At 43.5% G+C, this 21,245-nt stretch overlaps 1 protein-coding gene and 1 long non-coding RNA gene across 2 annotated transcripts in view; one reads left to right on the top strand and one right to left on the bottom strand.

Moving 5' to 3' along the window:
* MYO10 (myosin X) overlaps positions 1 to 21,245 on the bottom strand; it is a 215,270-nt gene that overhangs the window by 106,871 nt on the left and 87,154 nt on the right. Inside the window, exon 3 of the mRNA XM_082234136.1 lies at positions 10,763 to 10,921. Within this exon, the coding sequence (XP_082090262.1) occupies positions 10,763 to 10,921 (159 nt within the window). The remainder of the gene's footprint in view (positions 1 to 10,762; positions 10,922 to 21,245) is intronic.
* On the top strand, positions 6,313 to 19,387 carry LOC309538987. The gene is made up of 2 exons (XR_014222580.1): positions 6,313 to 6,507; positions 19,266 to 19,387. It is a non-coding gene; the product is annotated as an uncharacterized lncRNA (long non-coding RNA).

Genomic DNA, 21,245 nt, shown 5'->3' with positions numbered 1-21,245 from the left:
ACCTGAGAGCCACCTTTTCTTCTCCCTCTCTCTCTCTCTCTTATTTATTTATTTAAGTTAAATTCATCATTAATACACATATACAAGCATACAAACATACATTTCATACAATCCTTAAAAATGTTCAAACATACTTACACTCAATCCCACAAATAGTTCCTTTCCCAATCACCATCCACCAACCCTTCACCCCACCTTTGTGTTTGACTTCTAATCTACTCAATTACAATTACTTTCCACTTCTATTACTTTCTTTCGCACACCTTTACCCTAATTTCATACTTCTTTTTCTATTACACATTGTTTTCCATCTTATTTGATATTTCAGTATTTGAAACGGAACTTGTTTATTCTAATAGGAGTTCTGATTTTTGATATGATTTTGCAAGTATCTTTTAAACACCTTCCAGTCCCTATCTATCTTTTCTTTTGAAATCCTTCCAATTTCTTCCATTGTTTTGGATATATTGTAATACTCCAATAATTTGGCAAGCCACTCTGTTTTTGTCGGTATTATACCACTTTTCCAGTTTTTCGCAATCAATAGCCTTGCTGCTACTGTTGCGTATAAATATAAGGTCTTATCTTCTTCCTTTAGGCTTCCTAAAGTAGCAGCAATCTCTCTCTTTTAACATATATGGATAACTGATTCTGTTCTTCCTGGTTGTACCTTGTTTTGAAATTTGTCCAAGCGAGCAATTCCGAATATCTTATCCTTGCTACAACCACCATTATTTTGTTAATGGGAAATCTGGAGCGTCGTAGATTTTTAAAAAGCATTACAGAAAAAACATACAAACTTCTATTTGGTGGCTACTGTACATTAGGTCACACCTCCTTCTCTTGCTTGCCATTCTGCCCTGTTATCATAACGCTTTTGTTTCCTTTGTTCTGTGAGCCAAGCAGGCCGACAAACTGAGCACAAGTCCGCACAAAAGAAGAAAGGAGGGGGCCCTGCAGTTTGCCCTGCCCATTCCCCCCCCTTAAATCCCGAAGAGAGTCGTAATTAATGGTCGCATGCATGCTAGCAAGCTTGATTTACTGAAACCACGGTCAGGACGGCCTGCATTTCAGCCCGCCTCGTGCTAATTTGTAAGGGACTGGATCCAGCTCTCTTCCTAAATTACAAGTTAAATGTTTAGAGGCCAAAACGTCTTTCTTAAAAGCCTTAGTTTAACATGTCGCTGTGATTATATGTTTCCAGAAGCTACTGCCCAGTCAGGCCGTTTCTCTTACAGAACCGCCAAACCCTGTAATCATGTTTTATGTTCACACAAGAGCTCAAATGCCTCACAATGCAATGTAGCGCGCACAACATATTCAAACGCTCCCTCTAAAACGCAAACACAAGTTTCTTTGCTCAAGAAGAATGTGTTTTTTTCCCCACCATCTGATCCGGCAGCTCGTTGCAGAATAAATGCTTCAGGAGAAGTACGAGAAAACAGCGAGAGAAGTTCTCACGTACAAAGCCAAAACTCAAGTTTCTTCTTTTTAAAAACTTTATTTATGCAATTCACTAGTTTTACAATCATTTGAACATTTCAAAACTTGACTTCCTTCCCCCTCTTTCTGCGGTTCCTTAAATTTATTTTTAATATCTTCTGCATATCCAAATGAACTTAATTTGCTCATTTATTCATCTACTTCAAATATATACTCTTATAAAACTGCAGCAAAACCCAGTTTTCATTCATGCCAGGAAGAGAAAAGGAAATTCGTGTACTCCTCTGTTCACCTCAGCGCAAAGACAGGATAGATTGCAAGAAGATAACAATTAATCATAGATCCGAGAGCCATGCCGGGTGAAATAGCTGGATAGAAGTTCTTTAAAATGATTAAGAGATTAAAGAAACAAAACTATTTGTGCTTTTCCACAGACATAAAGGGATGCTTGCCCCAAAATTTAACTAGTGAAGAAGGTTTTACTGACATGATTAAAGGAGGTTTAAATATGTACAGCACTGATTACAGGGCCTTCTCGGTAGTGGCACCCACCCTGTGAAACGCCCTCTCATCAGTTGTCAAGGGGATAAGTAACTATATAACCTTTAGAAGGCATATGAAGGCAGCCCTTTATAGGGAAGCTTTTAATGTGCCATGTTTTATTATGGTTTTATATATGTTGGAAGCTGCCCATAGTGGTTGGGAAACAAATAAAATTGTTGTTGTTGTTGTTGTTGCTGTCAAGAAATAGCTTTATGGCAGGTCCATTCTGAGGAAAAATACTGTGAGGGAGAAAAAACAACCCAACTCATCTTAAAGCGGACCGCCAGAACTGACTTTTGTCATGGATTTCACAAGATCTACTCAACTCTCTTTCCTCTTAGTTAGCAACTAGGGGACAGTTGGTATTCCTCAGGGGGTCAGGCCTGGCTGCAGAAACTCCAGCTGATGCCCCCCCCCAATGTAACAGCAAAATGTATTGCTTTTTACTGGACTCATTCTGGCTCACTGCTACGCCACAACTTTACTGTGTGGCACCCGTTTTCTGATTCAGTGCGTTATGCTGTAGATGGGAGAATATGTTTGGGGAAAACTGGAGGGTGCAAGGCTCTATTCTGAAGCAGCAAGTTCCCTTGCTGCCCCCCACCCACCCACTCTCTGACTTTATTCCGTTATGGCAAAGTTCTCGGTTAGTCGCTGGGAAAAGCTAAACAAAAGAAAGCTGAAGACTATTAAATAAGCGACAAAAACAAGGCTACAGATTGAAATTAGAATTCTCCGTACCAGAGCCAGACACTTGGTTATCATCCACAGAGCAAAAAAAAAAAAGGTGTTTACATTTGCAAAATTACTTCAGTCTCCAGGAAAATTAAATCATCACCCAGAAGGAAGCCTTGCAGCAGCAATTTCCTAACTGCACCTCAACATCATCAAGGGTCAATATACAAGCATAACACTTCCCATCGCTTAACCATGGTTGCAGGCTTCAAGTATGGCGGCTATTTGTGCATTATCAAAAACATCTCCCCAAAAAGAAGGCACAGATTTGCGCAACATCTACATGTGTGAATTTATATACTCTGCTACTACCTACAAACCCAACGCACACCCAGTGAAAAAGTTGGCATTATAATAGTTTATTCTCTTGTTAATCATGCTGTTCTAAACGTGCATTTTATATTTGACTTCCTTCAGTAACATTTTCATTTCAAATGTTTAGGGTTTTTTGCAACCCAGCCAGATGGGCGGGGTATAAACAAAACAAAAACTATTATTATTATTAACTTTGTTGCATTAAATGTGCATTCTGTTGTTGACTTCACTTGCAATGTTTCATTCTGAAATCTTTAAAGATAATATTTTAGTTTCCTGTTATTTCTGTTGCTTTGAATGGACACTTGACTTTCTACAGCAATGCTTTACTCTGGATTGTTTTATTTGATGTTTTAATATGCTGTGAACTGCTCTGAGATCTTTTCTTAAGAATATAGAATGGTATAGAATTGAAATGAATAATAATAATAATAATAATAATAATAATAATAATAATAATAATATGCATAGCTGTGAATTTATTAATAATGACTGCAATTTAAAAAGAAACACAATACATCGCACCACACCAGGGAAGACTACTATTGTTTACATTACGCGTTGTGTTGCAAGTTGCCTTGTGCAGCTTGGAGGAAGCGCAAGGCACAAAGTAAGCAAATAAATAAATCCAAATTATTATTTAGCCCAACTGTCTCATGCCTGAAAAAAAGCTTCTGTCCCTAATAGCCAAAACACGTTTAGAACGTGGGAAAGAGGTTGGAGCAGTCACTGCAAAGGTGATTGGAAGGGGTGGAGGGAAAAGGCAGGAATATTACATAACTGGGGGGAAATTGGTCAGGGATACACAATTATTACCCCTTCTGGGAAAAGTCGAGCAAGTTGCAAATAATTACTTGTTGGAGGGCGAGGAGAGAACCTCCTTTCGGCATGGCACTATTACACAAAGTTCTTTATTATTCACATGGGCCTTGGGAACAGACTTCATTTCCATTTCATAAAGGAGCCAACTATAGAAAGGTTGCTTAATGTTCCTTTCATATAATCATCCTTTGAAAAGTAACATGGAACTGCTATAGGGCGGACAGGAACTCCACAGTTACAGGGCTTAAGGCACGCTTCATACAACACCGGGGTGCCACCTGGCTTTCAGAGATGGGGGAGCGGCATGGCACCCCATTCCTCAAGCACTATTGAGCTAAGAGCGATCCTTTCCCTTTAGAAAGAACAAGCAAAGGCCTCGGCACAAAGGGGTAGGACTGTGGAGTGCCCAGTTCACAAGTTATACTGTCCATTTACTAGAAGGCTAAACGGCATGTTAAGGGAAGGGTAGTATTTTTGGTGGCGTTGTGGTCTAAACCACTGAGCCTCTTGGGCTTGCTGATCAGAAGGTTGGTGGTTCGAATCCCCGCAACGGAGTGAGCTCCCGTTGCTCTGTCCAGCTCCTGCCAACCTAGCAGTTCGAAAGCACACCAGTGCAAGTAGATAAATAGGTACTGCTGTGGTGGGAAGGTAAACGGCATTTCTGTGCACTGCTTTGGCTTCCATCACGGTGTTCCGTTGCACCAGAAGTGGTTTAGTCATGCTACATGACCCGGAAAGCTGTCTGTGGACAAACGCCTGCTCACTCGGCCTGGAAGCGCGATGAGCGATGCAACCCCATACAGGGATACCTCGGGTTACATACACTTCAGGTTACATATAATTCAGGTTACAGACTCCACTAACCCAGAAATATTACCTCAGGTTAAGAACTTTGCTTCAGGATGAGAACAGAAATCGGGCTCCAGCGGCGTGGAAGCAGCAGGAAGCCCCATTAGCTAAAGTGGTGGTTCAGGTTAAGAACAGTTTCAGGTTAAGTACAGACCTCCAGAACGAATTAAGTACTTAACCTGAGGTACCACTGTAGTGGCCTTTGACTGGATTTAACCATCCTTACATGCTTTTCCCAACTCAGATATTGACCTGCATGTTAGACTTTGTCTTTATTTTACAACACAGGCTTGTTTTTGTATTTTAAAACTGTAAACTGCCTTGGGTGCCTGGGTGGAAATACAAGCAATAAATGGGTAAATAATGACACAGTCCTTATTTTAACTATTTAAACCAGTTTCTCTAGATCGGCGCTGGGCCACCTTTGACCCTCCAGATGTTTCTGGATTACAGCTTTGATCATCCTTGGCCATTGGCCATGCTGGTTTTGGCTGATGTGTGTTGGATTCTTACAACACCTGGAGGACCAAAGGTTCTCCAGCCTTGCTCTAGATGGATAGATTTGGTTATGCATGCTTGTGTATGGAATAACAATCATTGTTTCAATCTGAGTTGCAGACATCCACAAGGGCAAATAATATGCTGTAATTCCATTTTAAGGACTCATCTACAAATGCGTATTACAGAGCTTTGTAACAGATTTCCACCCTTGACAGCATATACCACTACTGGGAAATTTGCAGTGCTGGCAAAAAGCTATCTTGAAATGTTATGGGCCACCTCTTTCTGGTTTTGCTCCTAGACCAGATACATGACAAGCGCTTTTTGGAAATGTTTGCGAAGCCAGTACGGAGAACATCAGTTCTCTGTAAAAACAACAACAACAACACACACAACTCAGCAAATTAGGGAAACAGACCTAGTGGCCTGAATTCCGTAAGCATTTCTGGCATCTGGCAAGAATTCAAGAAAGAGCAAAACAATTCATTGTTTCATTGATCATTACTGTGCAGCCATTAGCTCCCTGAGGGTTCCCTTGCAAATAAAGCTAGACAGAAAAGTATGCTATAATTAGATGGATCAAGTGTTATTAGGAGAGCTTACTGAACCAAAACGAAGAAATAAAGCAAACGGGAGACCCAATTAAATCTGACAAAAACTATTCAGTACATTATTCAAACGTTGCAAGGCTAATTTGAGTCCCATTCCTGCTTCCGAGATATCAAAGAAGCAAACAGGAATACAGTCCCCCTCTGCCTTGAATTTGTAAATAAAAACCGTGAGTGGCTAGCAAAGTATCAACAGAACAGCAGGAAAGTGAGGGAAACATGGACATAGTAAGCCTGGGATTTCGGCTAAGTAGGCTACTGAGCATCACCTCTCATAGGCACTCCCCTGTTTCTGTCTGGCAATGCCTGCCATTTGCCACTTCCCAACAACTTATGAGTCAAGGGAAATTGCCTAGGGGGAAAACAATGGTTTCATTCCAAAATATTAGCATTTCTTATTGATGCAGAACTGGCTCAAGGCCAGAGTTAATGTAATAGGATCTTTAAACCTCTTGGTTACTTGGCAACTTGTTGATTCAGCTGACTCTGTCAGGTGAACAGGAAAGACAGGTATGAGAAGGGGAACGGGATTGGTTTGTTGCCTGATGATGTCACATAGATGCTGAATACGGAATAGCCTTACAAGCCTTTCTTTGGTACTCTCCTCACTGTGTGTGTTGAGAAAAGACACGAAACTAGAAGCAGAAACCCAAGACAACAACTCCTAGGGGATGAATGTCAACTCAGTCAGGTAAGTTGTTATGTGTGCTGCCGTGGTTGCTCGAGAGCAAACAGGCAAGACTCCCCGTTAGTCTTTTCAAGGCTTTATTATCTGTCCAAAACATTCACAATGCAGATCGACTCAATTCCATGACTGCTCAGTCGCTAGCAGAATCTGGGAGTGGGCGGTCTTTAAACTTTCCTCAGCAGAGTAGTCTTTTGACCCCCATCCTACGCCTCCCCTCTCTGCGTGTAAACCGACTGTGCAAAGAGGGCGTGGGCAGAGGGGGACCTGCCTCCCGCCCCCCGCTTTGTTCATGCTTGGTGCTGTGGCTCTCCCTTGCATCCTCCAAGCCCTGCGCCCCTTCCCCACTGGAGGCGTGGCTCCCCTCCTCCGCGGAGGAAGGGCTGCTTCTCACGATCTCTGGAGGCTCCCTGTAACCCAACGGCCCTCTCGCCTCTGAGCTGATGGCAGTTCCCTGACATAAGTGTAATAAAAAGTTATGCTGGTTGTAAAAAACAACAACCTAGAAGCCTTTCTTCTGGGAATTATAGCGATAGAACTACCTAAATTTTATAGAAATTTACGCATGTATGAGACTACAGCAGCAAGAATGTTACTTGCCCAAAAATGGAAAGAAGAAGAAGTCCCAGCAAAGGAAGAATGGATACAAAAACTTGTGGAATACACAAAAATGGAGAAACTTACCGGAAGAATCAAGATAACAAACTTTTTACAAAAGAATGCAAATGGTTTATGGAATATTTACAGATAAATTGTAAACAGATAAAAATACTGGCAGGATTATTGTAATAACCTGCAGCTATATAAGAGTATGCCAGGGACACGGGTGGCGTTGTGGGTTAAACCACAGAGCCTAGGACTTGCCGATCAGAAGGTCGGTGGTTCGAATCCCCGGAACGGGGTGAGCTCCCATTGTTCAGTCCCTGCTCCTGCCAACCTAGCAGTTCGAAAGCACATCAAAGTGCAAGTAGATAAATAGGTACCGCTCTGGCGGGAAGGTAAACGGCGTTTCCGTGTGCTGCTCTGGTTCGCCAGAAGCGGTTTAGTCATGCTGGCCACATGACCCGGAAGCTGTCTGAGGACAAACCTCGGCTCCCTCAGCATATAGAGCGAGATGAGAGTGCAACCCCAGAGTCGGTCACGACTGGACCTAATGGTCAGGGGTCCCTTTACCTTTATATAAGAGTATATATATAAAGAAGATGAATAAATGAGCAAATTAAGTTAATTTGGATATGCAGAAGATATTAAAAATAAATTTAAGGAACTGCAGAAAGAGAGGGAAGGAAGTCAAGTTTTAAAATGTCAAAATGAATGTAAAATCATATATATAAAATGTAAAATCATATATATATGTATATTTTAATAACTTTGCTGGATCACACCAAAGGCCTGTCTAGGCCAACATTTTGGCTCCCAACCAGATGACTGTGGAAAGAGAATGAATATGAATCATTATCATGTGCTTTTAGCGATCCCATGAAGAGAGCCCACATCAAATAAAGATCTGGCTATTTCTCAACACAACTTTTTTTTTAAAAAAACAACTGCTTGCGCTTCAATGGAAAATGTGTTAAAACGGGCACATTTTAAGCACTGAATCAAAGAGGACTCATGAGTGAGTTTTCACGTTTAATGGTTTTATTTTTAGCTCTCTCTCACCGTTTTTTTAAATCGTTCCCTTTCATTCTGTTTTGACCTCCTTTCAACTCACATCTGCCAGAAACAGTTGAGTGCTGGGAGGCGAATCCAGCTAGAGCCAACTCCCAACACCGTAATTTGAATGCCCTTTCCTTTAGCTGCATCGCATATGTACTTATGTGGTTTTAGGACGTCTTCCCAAAAACTTTCCGCATAAGCTCAAACTGTCCCAGGGAAGGATCGTCTCAACAGTGCTTAGCGACATGCCCCACAGTTGATAATGCAAGTCACACAACCATCATATACCACTGGCTTGTCTAATTTTGGAGCTGGGCTTTGGAGGCCCCAGAATTACAGCCTTTAACCGGCCATTTTCCTATGTGCACATTCCTTGTTTGCTTGAGATGAAGCATCTCAAGGAACAGTCTGGCCTGGTCATGTTTTTCAACATGGGCACCATCAGAATATGTTGAAATTTAGCATTTCGGTGCAGGCTATGGCAGCCCAGCTTAAAGGATACATTCAAATGTATGCACTGATTGAAATGTCCTAACCTGGGGTGTCCCTGTGCCATCGTATTTGCCAATACAGTGGTACCTCGGGTTACAGACGCTTCAGGTTACAGACGCTTCAGGTTACACGCTAACCCAGAACTAGTGCTTCAGGTTAAGAACTTTGCTTCAGGATGAGAACAGAAATCGTGCTCTGGCGGCGCAGCAGCAGCAGGAGGCCCCATTAGCTAAAGTGGTGCTTCAAGTTAAGAACAGTTTCAGGTTAAGAACGGACCTCCACTGTACACTTAAAGCAGGGCTCAAAATAAACACCCGTAAGGTCGCCCAAGTTCAGCCTGTTAAAATTCAAGTTAAGATTCCCCTGTTACTCTCAAACCAAAACCCCCTTTAAAGGTACTATACATTTAAAGCAGTGTCATAGCACTTTGAACAATCACGGCTTCCCCCAAAGTACCCTGGAAACTGTAGTTTGTTAAAGGCATTGAGAGTAGTTAGGAGACCGCATTTTTGACCGTAAGAGCTGTTCGACGGTGGAAGAGACTCTTCTTCCTTGGAGGTTTTTAAGGTGGTGGACTCTTCTTCCTTGGAGGTTTTTAAGCAGAGGTTGGACAGGCATCTACCATGGATGCTTTAGCAGAGATTCCTGAATTGCAGGGGGATTGGACTAGATGACTCTAGGGGTCCCTTTCAACTCTACAGTTCTGTGATAATTCTTCACACAGAGTTACAGTTTTCCAGAGTTCCCTGAGAAGAGGGACTTGACTGGTAAACCACTCAGAGAAATGTAGGGGAGGGGAATCTCTTCCAGTTCTTTAGAGATAAAATGTTAACTATCAAAACTGACATTTAGAGACCTCCACGTACTCCACAGGTTTAAAATATCTGAGTCAAAAAAGCATCTCTAAAAATGGCCGTGAACCGCAAACCCTGTTGACCACTTCCTGCAGAGCCTTACGGAACCTCTCCCTGTTATTTTACCAATTCACCCGCAAAACTATCCATCCCTCCATCTCCTGACATTCCTCCCACTTAACCTTTGTTTCATTCATTCTTTTGACAGAGCATTCTAATACACCTCTGCAGTCCTTCTGCTTTTGTTAACTCTACAGTGCCTGGCTTTCCACATTTTCAACTCTGCTCCTGTATTACCCCTTCCTAAATGGTTGTGGCTGAGTTCTAATAGTTCATTGTCAGAACTTCCCCGTGGCAATTTTTATTAACCACAGTTGATTCAATATGGAGTTAGGCCATTACGTTCAAATCTCAGGCTTTCCCAGCTCTCGTCTCAAGATTTCCACCTTACGACCTACCAAACTCCTACTTCATTCAGTCTGAATTAATCTTCATTTAATAGCTGCTCCGTTTAATCTCAAGCTCTCCTGGCCTGAGGAAGTGGCTTGAGGATATCCTCAAGTCCCTTTTTATTTTTTAAATAATTTTTATTAAATTTTCTGTTCTACAATTTAGAATATTCATTTAAACAACCTTAAAATATCAGTGACTTCCCTTCTTCTCTTTCCATGGTTCATTTTGCATAACATAAATCCCTGCATATTTTATATAAGCAAAACCATTCAGTATTCCATTGTTGCATCCATCAAAACTAATTTACATTTTTGAATTTATCTTACTGCTGCCAATGTTTTCACTCAAGTCCCTAACCACTCAAGCATACAGTTGTACCTTGGATCCTGAACACCCTGGAACTTGGACGTTTTGGCTCCCAAATACTGCAAGCCTGGAAGTGATTGTTCCGGTTTGCAAACGTTCTTTTGGAACCCAAACATCTGACGGGGCTTCCGGGGCTTCTGACTGGCTGCAGGACCTTCCTGCAGCCAATCAGAAGCCACCATTTGGTTTTCAAACATTTTGGAAGTCGAACAGACGTCTGGAACGTGTTCTGTTCAACTTCCAAGGTACGACTGTATTTATATATCACACTGAACCCACCACTTCTTGCACACACAACTTTAGGGGGCAGCAGGTCTAACTTTCTGCAGCGATAGTGCCAGCATCTCTTGCTTTAGGGGAACTTTCAAATCCAACCATGCAAGATAGCAATTTCCTGCTCAAAATATTTCCCTCAGCCCCCTCCAAAATGAACTTACATAAATTTTGTTTTGTTGATATCGCTGGAATAGATTGTGCATGATGGCCCCTTCATGGAGGTCTATCAGTGCGGCCATATCTTCCAGACCTTCTGAGCTTGTAGGCTGCATAGCTGTGACTTTTTGGCGTGTGATTGACCTCTGTTTATACGTGTATACCTGAAAAAGGGAAAAAGCAGTTCTTGAAAAACAGATTCTACTTTTATGTCCTCCATTTCCGTCTACACACAAAAAATGCATCTTTTTTTGCAAAAGAACACTCTTGCAACCACACGCCGGGCAGATGAACGTTAACATATAATAATCCATACCTACTATTAACTGAGTAACTTTGCAAAAGAGAAGCATGTTGCCCACACCAGGCAAAACCACCAACGTACAGAACACATTTCTGAATCTTGGGAGAGCTGTTTAGAAACCAGAAGCACATTGGTAGAAAATGTTCTAACAGATCTAACATTATGCCGAAGGGTGCTGCTTCAATTAAACACTAGTTATCCCAGGTTAGCCTCAGGTAGGTCAACAGGAATTTCACCCCTGGTATTTATTATTATTATTATAGTGGTACCTCAGGTTAAGAACTTAATTTGTTCTGGAGGTCCGTTCTTAACCTGAAACTGTTCTTAACCTGAGGTACCACTTTAGGTAACAGGGCCTTCTGCTGCCGCCACACTGTCACGGCATGATTTCTGTTCTCACCCTGAAGCAAAGTTCTTAACCCGAGGTACTATTTCTGGGTTAGCGGAGTCTGTAACCTGAAGCGCCTGTAACCCGAGGTACCACTGTATTATTATTATTATTTACACATATATAAATTATAACTACACTATATATACTATAAGTACATATATTATAACATACCCCTGGAATTTCACCCTGGGTAACATCAGGAATAGCTCTTGGGCAACGGAGCTTTGTAATGGCTTTTTGCCTCGCGTGGCAAAATGCGGATCCTCCAAGTGTCCCTTATTTTCCAGGGACAGTCCCAGATTTACAGAATCCGTCCCGGTTTCTGGTTTGATCCCAGAATGTTCTGCTTTCCCTTAGGACACCCCTATTTTCATCGGAGAAATGTTGGAGGGTATGGAGTTATGCAAACCCCAAGCCAAGGAGATAAGTAACTGTGCAACCTTTAGAAGACATTTGTAGCCAGCTCTGTATAGAGAAGTTGTTTAATGTTTTGCTATGTCTTTATATATGTTGGAAGCCGCCCAGAGTGGCTTGGACAACCCAGTCAGTTGGGCAAGGTATAAATAATAATCTGTTATTCGTATTAGTATTATTGAATGGGACGTCTCTATTTTCCTCAGAGAAATGTTGGACGGTACGAAAATTTCACAGGCCATCCCTGCCTCTCGCTAAAAGTAACTGTCTAATTCTTAAAAGCAAACATTGAACTTTTAGGGAAATGTTACCTATATGACCAGAGGAATGCAAAGACTAACATGTTGGACCAGGATATAATATATAATCCCCCTCTTCTCCAGTTCTTATGCCACAGAACTGTTCACAAGCAGGACTTAAATACTGATCACCTATTGTTACTCAGCTCCATCTGCTAGTTAAGTGTGTTCACCATCTGAATATAGAAGCTTCATTGCTGGCTATCACGGCCCATGCTTCTAGAGGGTCTGCTCTCTATGTATAAAATAAATAAATACACAGAACAGCCATTTATGCCTGCAGTCAGCCTAACATCTTGAGATGCTACGTTCCCTCGGCTAATGGTATGTTAGGTAAAGAAGTGCTTCTTTGGCTGAAACGTCTGCTGCTTTTACACAATTATTCTGCTTGACCATGGCCCACATTATGATTTGGCAGACTCTGGTGACATTCAAACAACATAAAAGAGAACATATACACTTCATGGAGCCGTTGCAAATAATTTCCAGTGACCTTAAAGTCATTTCCTTAATTAGCTTTTAAAATGCCTATTCCTGTGTATATTTTTAAAATGCATGTATTTATATATGAGTTGCTGTTTTTCAGTACAGAGCCAGCACAACTTGGCATGCTTTTCCGCTGGAAACAAAATTCCCCTTAACGTTTTAGAAATCCAAACACTGTGGTAACTAAGGAGGTTTTAATAACATGAAACTTTTTTTTTTAAAGAACTATATAAACCTTTCCAACATATTTATAAAGCTTTCCTCTGATTTAAGGATTGTGATAACTGGCAAATCAGACTATTTGTGAACATTTAAGAACTGCCAACACAGGTTACTGAGCCCACATTCTTCCAAAATAATAGTTCAGTTAGTAGAGCATAAGTCTTAATCTCAGTCGTGAGTTTGAGCCCCACATTGGGCAAAAGATTGCTGCACTGCAGCCAATTGGACTCTCCTGATTCCTTCCAACTCTACAATCTATGATTCTATGATTAAGATAAAAAATTAAAAAACAAGACTATGATTAGAGGGAGGGTGTGGTGGGGAGACATAGGCTTACATCTTATCCCCCAAAATGGAGTTGGTATGTTGTTTAATGGTGAAATGATTCAGAAACTCTTTTATCACATTTGAATTCAGGAACGCAATGGTTGGTTTGTCGAAAGCCATGCGGTCTGTGAATGGAGCAACCAGCTCAGACATCTTTACATGTGTCAATAGTTCATTGTACAGTCGTACCTCGGTCTAAGAACAGTCCTGTTAACAAATGATTCGGGCAACGCATTCCACAAAACCAGAAGTAGGTGTTCCGGCTAGCGAACTTTGCACCGGAAGACAAACAGAAGCCAACTGGTGGAAGGGCACCGGCAGCAGGAAGCCTCATTGGGGAAAGCGTGCCTCAGTTTGAGAACATTTTCGGTGTAAGAATGGGCTTCCGGAACTAATTAAGTTTGTAAACAGAGGTCCCACTGTATATCATTTCCCAGAAAACCTTTACCACTGTACATGTCCACCACATATGGTAAAAAGTACCCTCATTCTCTTTACATCTCCAACACAATTTTGAACTTGTTTTGTACATTTTAGCAATTTTACTCGGTGTTAGGTACCGACGATACTAAAGAAAATGTTTAAAAACACATTTGTAAAAAAACCAGAAGCCTTTTTATTAGGTATAATAGGTGAAGAGTTACCAAGAGATGATAAAAGGCTTTTTATGTATGCAACGACAGCAGCGAGAATGCTACTAGCCCAGAGCTGGAAGGAAGGAGAAGGACCAGCAAAAGAAGAATGGCAGATGAAACTGAGTATGCAGAGTTGGCGAAACTGACGGGGAAGATCCAAAACCAGGAAGATCACGCATTTACTAAGGTAAATGTTAGCTCCAGTCGTGGATGACTCTGGGGTTGTGTGCTCATCTCGCTTTATTGGCCGAGGGAGCCTGCGTACAGCTTCCGGGTCATGTGGCCAGCATGACTAAGCCACTTCTGGAGAACCAGATCAGCGCACGAAAATGCCGTTTACCTAACCGCCAGAGTGGAACCTATTTATCTACTTGCATTTGACGTGCTTTCGAACTGCTAGGTTGGCAGGAGTATTTACTAAAGATTGGAATAAATTTGTAATTTATTTAAAAGACCACTGTAATCAGTTAAAATCGTTGGCAGGGATGTAATGACACTTGCAATGTGGGATTATTTATGGTAATTGGGTGGTGCTGTGGGTTAAACCACAGAGCCTAGGGCTTGCCGATCAGAAAGTCGGCGGTTCGAATCCCTGCAACGGGGTGAGCTCCCGTTGCTCGGTCCCTGCTCCTGCCAACCTAGCAGTTCGGAAGCATGTCAAAGTGCAAGTAGATAAATAGGTACCACTCTGGCAGGAAGGTAAACGGCGTTTCCGTGCGCTGCTCTGGTTCTCCTGGAAGTTCGAAAGCACGTCAAATGCTTTCGAGATGAGCACACAACCCCAGAGTCGTCCACGACTGGACCTAACATTCAGGGGTCCCTTTACCTTAGTAAATGCGTGATCTTCCTGGTTTTGGATCTTCCCCATCAGTTTCACCAACTCCGCATACTCAGTTTCATAATAGGAAGCTGTACACTGGTTCGGAAGCTGTACACTGGCTCTCTCGACCAATAAAGCGAGATGAGCGCCGCAACCCCAGTGTCATCCGCAACTGGACCTAATGGTCAGGGGTCCCTTTACCTTTACCTAATAGATGGATAAGGGTAAAAGATGTAACAAATTTAAACTTAAACATGGAACCTATGGAGGGAGGGAAGGAGATTTGAAGGTTCAAAAGAACCTTGTATTTTAATATTTGAAGTGTTTTTGTTTTATATGTATAAAAGTATCAAAAATCCAATAAAAAAATACATGTGTCAATAGAGCAGGATTGGGGAAGCAATGTTGGACTCTCATCTCCCAGCCAGCATAGATAATAAGTCAGGACGATGGGAGCCGTCCAACAATATTGGGAGGTCCAAGCATTCCCTATACCTGCAGCTGTCTATTGTACTGACATTGCAACTTGCAAAGGGAGGAATGCAGATCCATGGACCTGTCTCTCTAAGAGTCAGCATATCTGGCTGCAGTTTATATAGCTTAGTCTCGCTGGCTCTTAGCGGGGCTGCTGGAAGCAGAGCTGAAGGAAGACTGTGTCCCAAGGCGAGTGGGGGGAAAGAATAAGAAGCTTTCACTGTCTTCCTCCAAAGGCTCCTCACATTCCTTCTGCCTGAGCTGAAATCTTGCCTGCCTTTAGAGATCTGGGGTGGGCCCCCTTTCCCCCCACTGCGTTCACTTCCTCAGAAAGACAGCTGGTATTCAAAGCATCCATCCCCTGCTTCTTCTGATGCCAGACCACCTACAGTTCTCCTTGGGCAACATTCTCAGATTAGGGATGCCCCAGAAGGAGAGGAAATGGGTATCTGGAAGCCGTTGCGTTCCTCAGTTAGCTAGGAGCGCAGTAAGAAAACAACAGGGGCATATTTACTAATGGGTGCATCAATAATTTCCCTGCATCTACTCGTTAAAAGCTGCAGCAGCAGCTGCTGGGATCGGCAGGTCAGGTCAGGTCGATCTGGGCCACCTGCAATTCCAGAGTTTTTCCAGAAAAGGTATGTGGTTCTAATAAGCCCCTCCCCTCGTCTGTGAAAAGAGAAGATGATTTCTTTTTCCATGGAAGAGCTCCAACCTCATGCTATTTTAGTGGCACTCAGGTTGCGCCGCTTGCAAAAGCAGACTTGTTCACTTGAGCCACTTCCAATGGAAGTCTGCCACAGAAATAATAATAATAATAATAATTTTTGTTTGTTTGTTGTTTGTTTGTTTGTTTATACCCTGCCCATCTGGCTGGGTATCCCCAGCCACTCTGGGCAGCTCCCAACAGACTACTAAAAACACAGTAAAAGATCAAACATTAAAAACTTCCCTAAACAGGGTTGCCTTCAGATGTCTTCTAAAAGTCAGGTAGTTGTTTATTTCCTTGACATCTGATGAGAGGGCGTTCCACAGGGTGGGCACCACTGTTGAGAAGGCCCTCTGCCTGGTTCCCTGTAACCTCACTTCTCACAGTGAGCTGGATCTCAGTGTCCGGGCTGAATGATATGGGTGGAGACGCTCTTTCAAGTATATCATCTGAACTCAAGTTTCCCTGGGATTCTTTTTTCTCTTGAATTCTCCTTTGGCTCCTACTTTAAGTTCTCACATTAATGGCTATTTTCCCCTCCTTTTTCTTGCCCCCCCCGCCCAGCTTTTTCTAATTAGACACACAGTGGGTGGCAGGAATGAGGGCACACCAGTAAAAACAGCTGGACAAAACTTCTAGCAGAAGAGCTGGATGTAGCTGAATACAAAACTGAGCTGTTGCACCTGAAAATTCAGGCACCAAAAATCCCCTCCATTGAATTTGCAGAATTTGGGGTTCTTGCTTATATCTCAATCCTATAAGTGGATGATTCCCCTGGCTGCCAATAGTAGGCAAGTATTCTTAAAGGTGATAAACAAAACACCCTCTCACTCCTCCTACTGATTTATTTTTTTTAAATGAACCTAGTGGATAGCAGAAGATGTTCCTAAATTCTTCATTATCTCAGTGCAATTTCACATCGGCCCCTTTGAAAAAGTGGCGCTTCCTTATTTTTCTTGCTTGGATCTCTCTGGCAAAACTGCAGCAATTTTGCTGCAGGAAGTTCTTTTCCACCACCATAAATCATATGCAAGTGAGTGGTACAGGATTTGCAAAATACAGTTTTTTGGAGGGCAATGCCATTTTCACACCTTGGTTAAATTATTATTTTTTAACAACCTGCTTGGGAATGAAGGAAGGCCCTGACCTCTCTACGTCATTTGCCATTTAACATTCCCGTCTTGCAAACGGCCGTTTTGCTCGTGGCATTACATAAAGGGGAAAACCCTGTGCGGTCGCTGGGTCCTGCGAGGGACAAAAGATTCTCTGTATGCGAAAAGATGTGTGATTAAAGTCATTAAATCATGGCCCCAGAATGCTACTTGATTATGCCAGCTGAGCCAAATGAGAGTCCAAAGAGCTGAAGCCACATGGCATAGATCCCCCCTCCTGATTTAATTTCCACAACCACCCTGTGAGGTAGGTCAGTGACTGACACAAGGTCACCCAGTGAGCTTCATGGCCTAGTGGGGATTTGAACCCTCATCTCCCAGGCGGGACATGGGTGGCAATGTAGGTTAAACCACAGAGCCTGGGACCTGCTGATCATAAGGTTGGCGGTTCAAATCCCCGTTGTTCGGTCCCAGCTCCTGCCAACCTAGCAGTTCGAAAGCACATCAAAGTACAAGTAGATAAATAGGTACCACTCCGGCGGGAAGGTAAATGGCATTTCTCTGTGCTGCTCTGGTTCGCCAGAAGCGGCTTAGTCATGCTGGCCACATGACCCGGAAGCTGTACGCCGGCTCCCTCGGCCAATCAAGCGAGATGAGCGCCGCAACCCCAGAGTCGGCCACGACTGAACCTAAGGGTCAGGGGTCCCTTTACCTTTACCTCCCAGGTCCTAGTCCAACACTGCAACCACTACACCACATTGGCACACCCTGACTTAGTTCCAGGAAGAGGTATTTCAAGGACCTGATTATGAAAGGCATTTGAAGGACACTCCACTTTGAAAAAAGTAAACACTTTTCACATAGTTGCATGCTTTATTTCTGTGGAAGCACAGATTATTATTTTTTCAAAAGGCTTTTCCACGACAGAACGAAGAAACATCATCTCACTGTTGCCATGTAGGTGTGTTTTCCCCAAAGCAATGTGCAAAAATTAATTCGCAAGCCAAACATTTTTTGTTTGCAGTCTGCCTGGGTAAGAGGACTTAATCACCTTTCTTCTTGAGAAGGTGGCCAAGAATGCCACACTAGGATTGTGTTGTGACTACACACAACGGGCTAAATCAATATTTTTTTGAAATTCTGATAGTTAAGGCGGCCAATGGGCTGGATTCAACTAATAAATCCCCTTAGCAAAAGCCCATGCAAAAACTTCTGCTGGTTCAGGAGGGTAGTAAAGGCAAAAGACCCCTGAGACTTCCTCCCTTGGTGGTTCCCCAACTGGTTCCTCCCACCATTTCTCTGTGTTCAAGTCCATGACATCTAGGAAAAGGTAAAGGAACCTTGGACGGTTAAGTCCAGTCAAAGGTGACTATGGGGTTGTGGCGCTCATCTCACTTTTAGGCCGAGGGAGCCGGCGTTTGTCCACAGACAGCTTTCCGGGTCATGTGCCCAGCATGACTAAACCGCTTCTGGTGCAAAAGGTCACTGTGACAGAAACCAGAGCGTACGGAAATGCCGTTTACCTTCCTGCCACAGTGGTACCTATTTATCTACTTGCACTGGTGTGCTTTCGAACTGCTAGGCTGGCAGGAGCAGGGACAGAGCAACAGGAGCTTACCCCGTCGTGGGGATTCGAACCGCCGACCTTCCAATCGGCAAGCCCAAGAGGCTCAGTGGTTTAGACCATAGCGCCACCCACATCCCTTAAGTATACGACAAGCATTAAGGACACACAAAGGAGTCCACTCTCTGTGCTTCCGCGTGAGTTGCTGCCTGGAATGAGGCAAGCCTAGAGTGACTCATGCAGAAATAAGGCTTCTATGCTTTCACTCACCACAACTTGATGCAGCACAGTGGCCGGCTTCCTCTGAAGGCAGGTAATTCTGCTGCATCTCGACATTAGGAATGACCGGATGAAGCATCCAATCATATCTGACACAAAGATGCAGCAGAATTTTGGGTCACCTGGAGAGACTGGCCAGGAAGAGCATTAAGTCACGCCAGAGAGACGGTGGGTTCATGAGACCATTTTATTACTGAATTAATTTCTCATTGCCCTCTCACTGCAACTCAGTTTGGCAGTTAAATGAATCCCAATCAAATCCAAGAGGGTTGCAAGCGGCTGAGAGTTTTTATATGCTTAAATCCTCTCCTTCAGTCTATCCAACTTGATCCTTGCTGCGTTGCTATGCAATTTTTATCAACTAATACGGGTGATGTCTGTGATGGTGGAGCCTTCATTCAACATACCGCGTAATAATTCAGCAGGGATAAAGCTCTCAATAAATGGGGCTTTTTCCCATTTTTTTTTAAAGGGCAGATGGTCAAGACCAGATTAAAGTCTGAAGACTACGGAACTACATCACAGGCTTTAACGCTTCAAATTAAAAGACGATCATATTGAAAATAATAAAACTGTGTATGTATTTTAAAAGAACTAATGCTGCACAGGGAGTTTTTGAAATCTCATTTGGTGGACATTTCAGGTAACAGCCTTTGGGGAAGGCTGTATGTAACAAAAAAAAAAGTAAAAAAGAATGTGTGGCTCGCTTGATTGCTGTGGTCTAGAACTGAACCCACAATATCTCCAAGGTTAGGGGACTCCCTCTAAGCCCCATTCTATTGCATCTTTAAGAGTACACTGTGTATTTTGTTCCTTCAAACAGCGCATCGTTTACAGCAAAATTAGGAAAAGCTTTCATTTCAACAGCTGGCAGTTAAGGAAACGATCATGTAGTTTGGTGAGCCTCAGCATTGTTCAGTTAACAATACAGTGGTGCCTCGCAAGACGAAATTAATTCGTTCCGCAAGTCTCTTCGTCTTGCGGTTTTTTCGTCTTGCGATGCACGGTTTCCCATAGGAATGCATTGAAAATCAATTAATGCGTTCCTAGGGAAACGGCCTTCAGACCAGGTCCGGGGACAGTCTGTCCCCGGACCTCTTCTGAAGGCTGGGGGGGGGACAAGGTCTTTTCTTCCCACCCCCAGCATTTTAAAAAACCCTGGGACAGCGGAGGACTTCTCCGCTGTCCGGGGCGATTTAAAAGCGCCTGGGAAGGCAGGCAGGGGGGACAAAGACTTTTGCCCCCCGCCAGCCTTCAGAAGGTGTTCCCGCCCCCCCCCGCCCCGCTTCGGAGCACCGTTCTGAAGCGGGGCGGTGGGGGAAGGTGTTCCTGCCCCCCCCCGCCCCGCTTCGGAGCACCGTTCTGAAGCGGGGCGGTGGGGGAAGGTGTTCCTGCCCCCCCGCCCGGCTTCGGAGCACCGGGAGAAGCGATCTCCCTGCAGCCCCTTGCTTCAAAAGAGGTCCGGGGGCAGCGGGAAGCGCTTCCCGCTGTCCCCGGACCTGGGGCTGCGGGGAGAAGATCGCTTCTCCCCGCCGCCCCTTGCTTCAAAAGAGAAGACCCGCTGTCCCCGGGGCAAGCTTCGTTTTGCGAAGCAAGCCCATAGGGAAATTCGTCTTGCGAGGCAACTCGAAAACGAAAAAACCTTTCGTTTTGCGAGTTTTTCGTCTCGCGAGGCGTTCGTCTTGCGGGGTACCACTGTAATGCATGAGAGTCCTTAAATCTGGAAGCTGCCTCGACAGCTGCTAAAATGGCCTTGATGTTTGCTCCATGCGGATTGCGCAGCAGAGAAAAGGAAAGAGGGAAGAGGAGGAGGAGTTTGGATTTGATATTCCGCTTTATCACTACCCGAAGGAGTCTCAAAGCAGCTAACATTCTCCTTTCCCTTCCTCCCCCACAACAAACACTCTGCGAATTGAGTGGGGCTGAGAGACTTCGGAGAAGTGTGACTAGCCCAAGGTCACCCAGCACTGCATGTGGAGGAGCGGAGATGCGAACCCGGTTCCCCAGATTACGAGTCTACCACCCTTAACCACTACACCACACTGGTTCTCAGTGTGAAATGAAGGAAATGAAGTTGTCTTCAATTCGAGCACTCTACTGCAAAGTTAGGAGGTGATCATTACAACACAATACTCGCCAAGCCTACTGACGATTTGGATCTGCAGCCCATGTGGAATAGACTGCATAATTGCTCGTGCACGGATTATGCGAGATTATCCGCACAAAGTCTCACGCTTAAAGAGCTTTTAACACACCAAATCAACGCCACAAGCCTTCGTCGGAAGAAGCAAAGATCACCAGTGTCGAAGCGATGATTCTCCAACGTCAACTTTGTTGGACTGGTCATGTTGTGCGGATGCCTGATTATTGTCTTCCAAAGCAACTACTTCCAAAGCAATTCCAAACTTAAAAATGGAAAGCATAATGCTGGTGGTCAACAAAAGAGGTTTAA

Source organism: Podarcis vaucheri (assembly GCF_965113315.1).
Source record: "Podarcis vaucheri genome assembly, chromosome: 8".
Classification (NCBI taxonomy): Eukaryota; Metazoa; Chordata; class Lepidosauria; order Squamata; family Lacertidae; genus Podarcis; species Podarcis vaucheri.
This window is presented reverse-complemented; position numbering and strand designations above follow the sequence as displayed.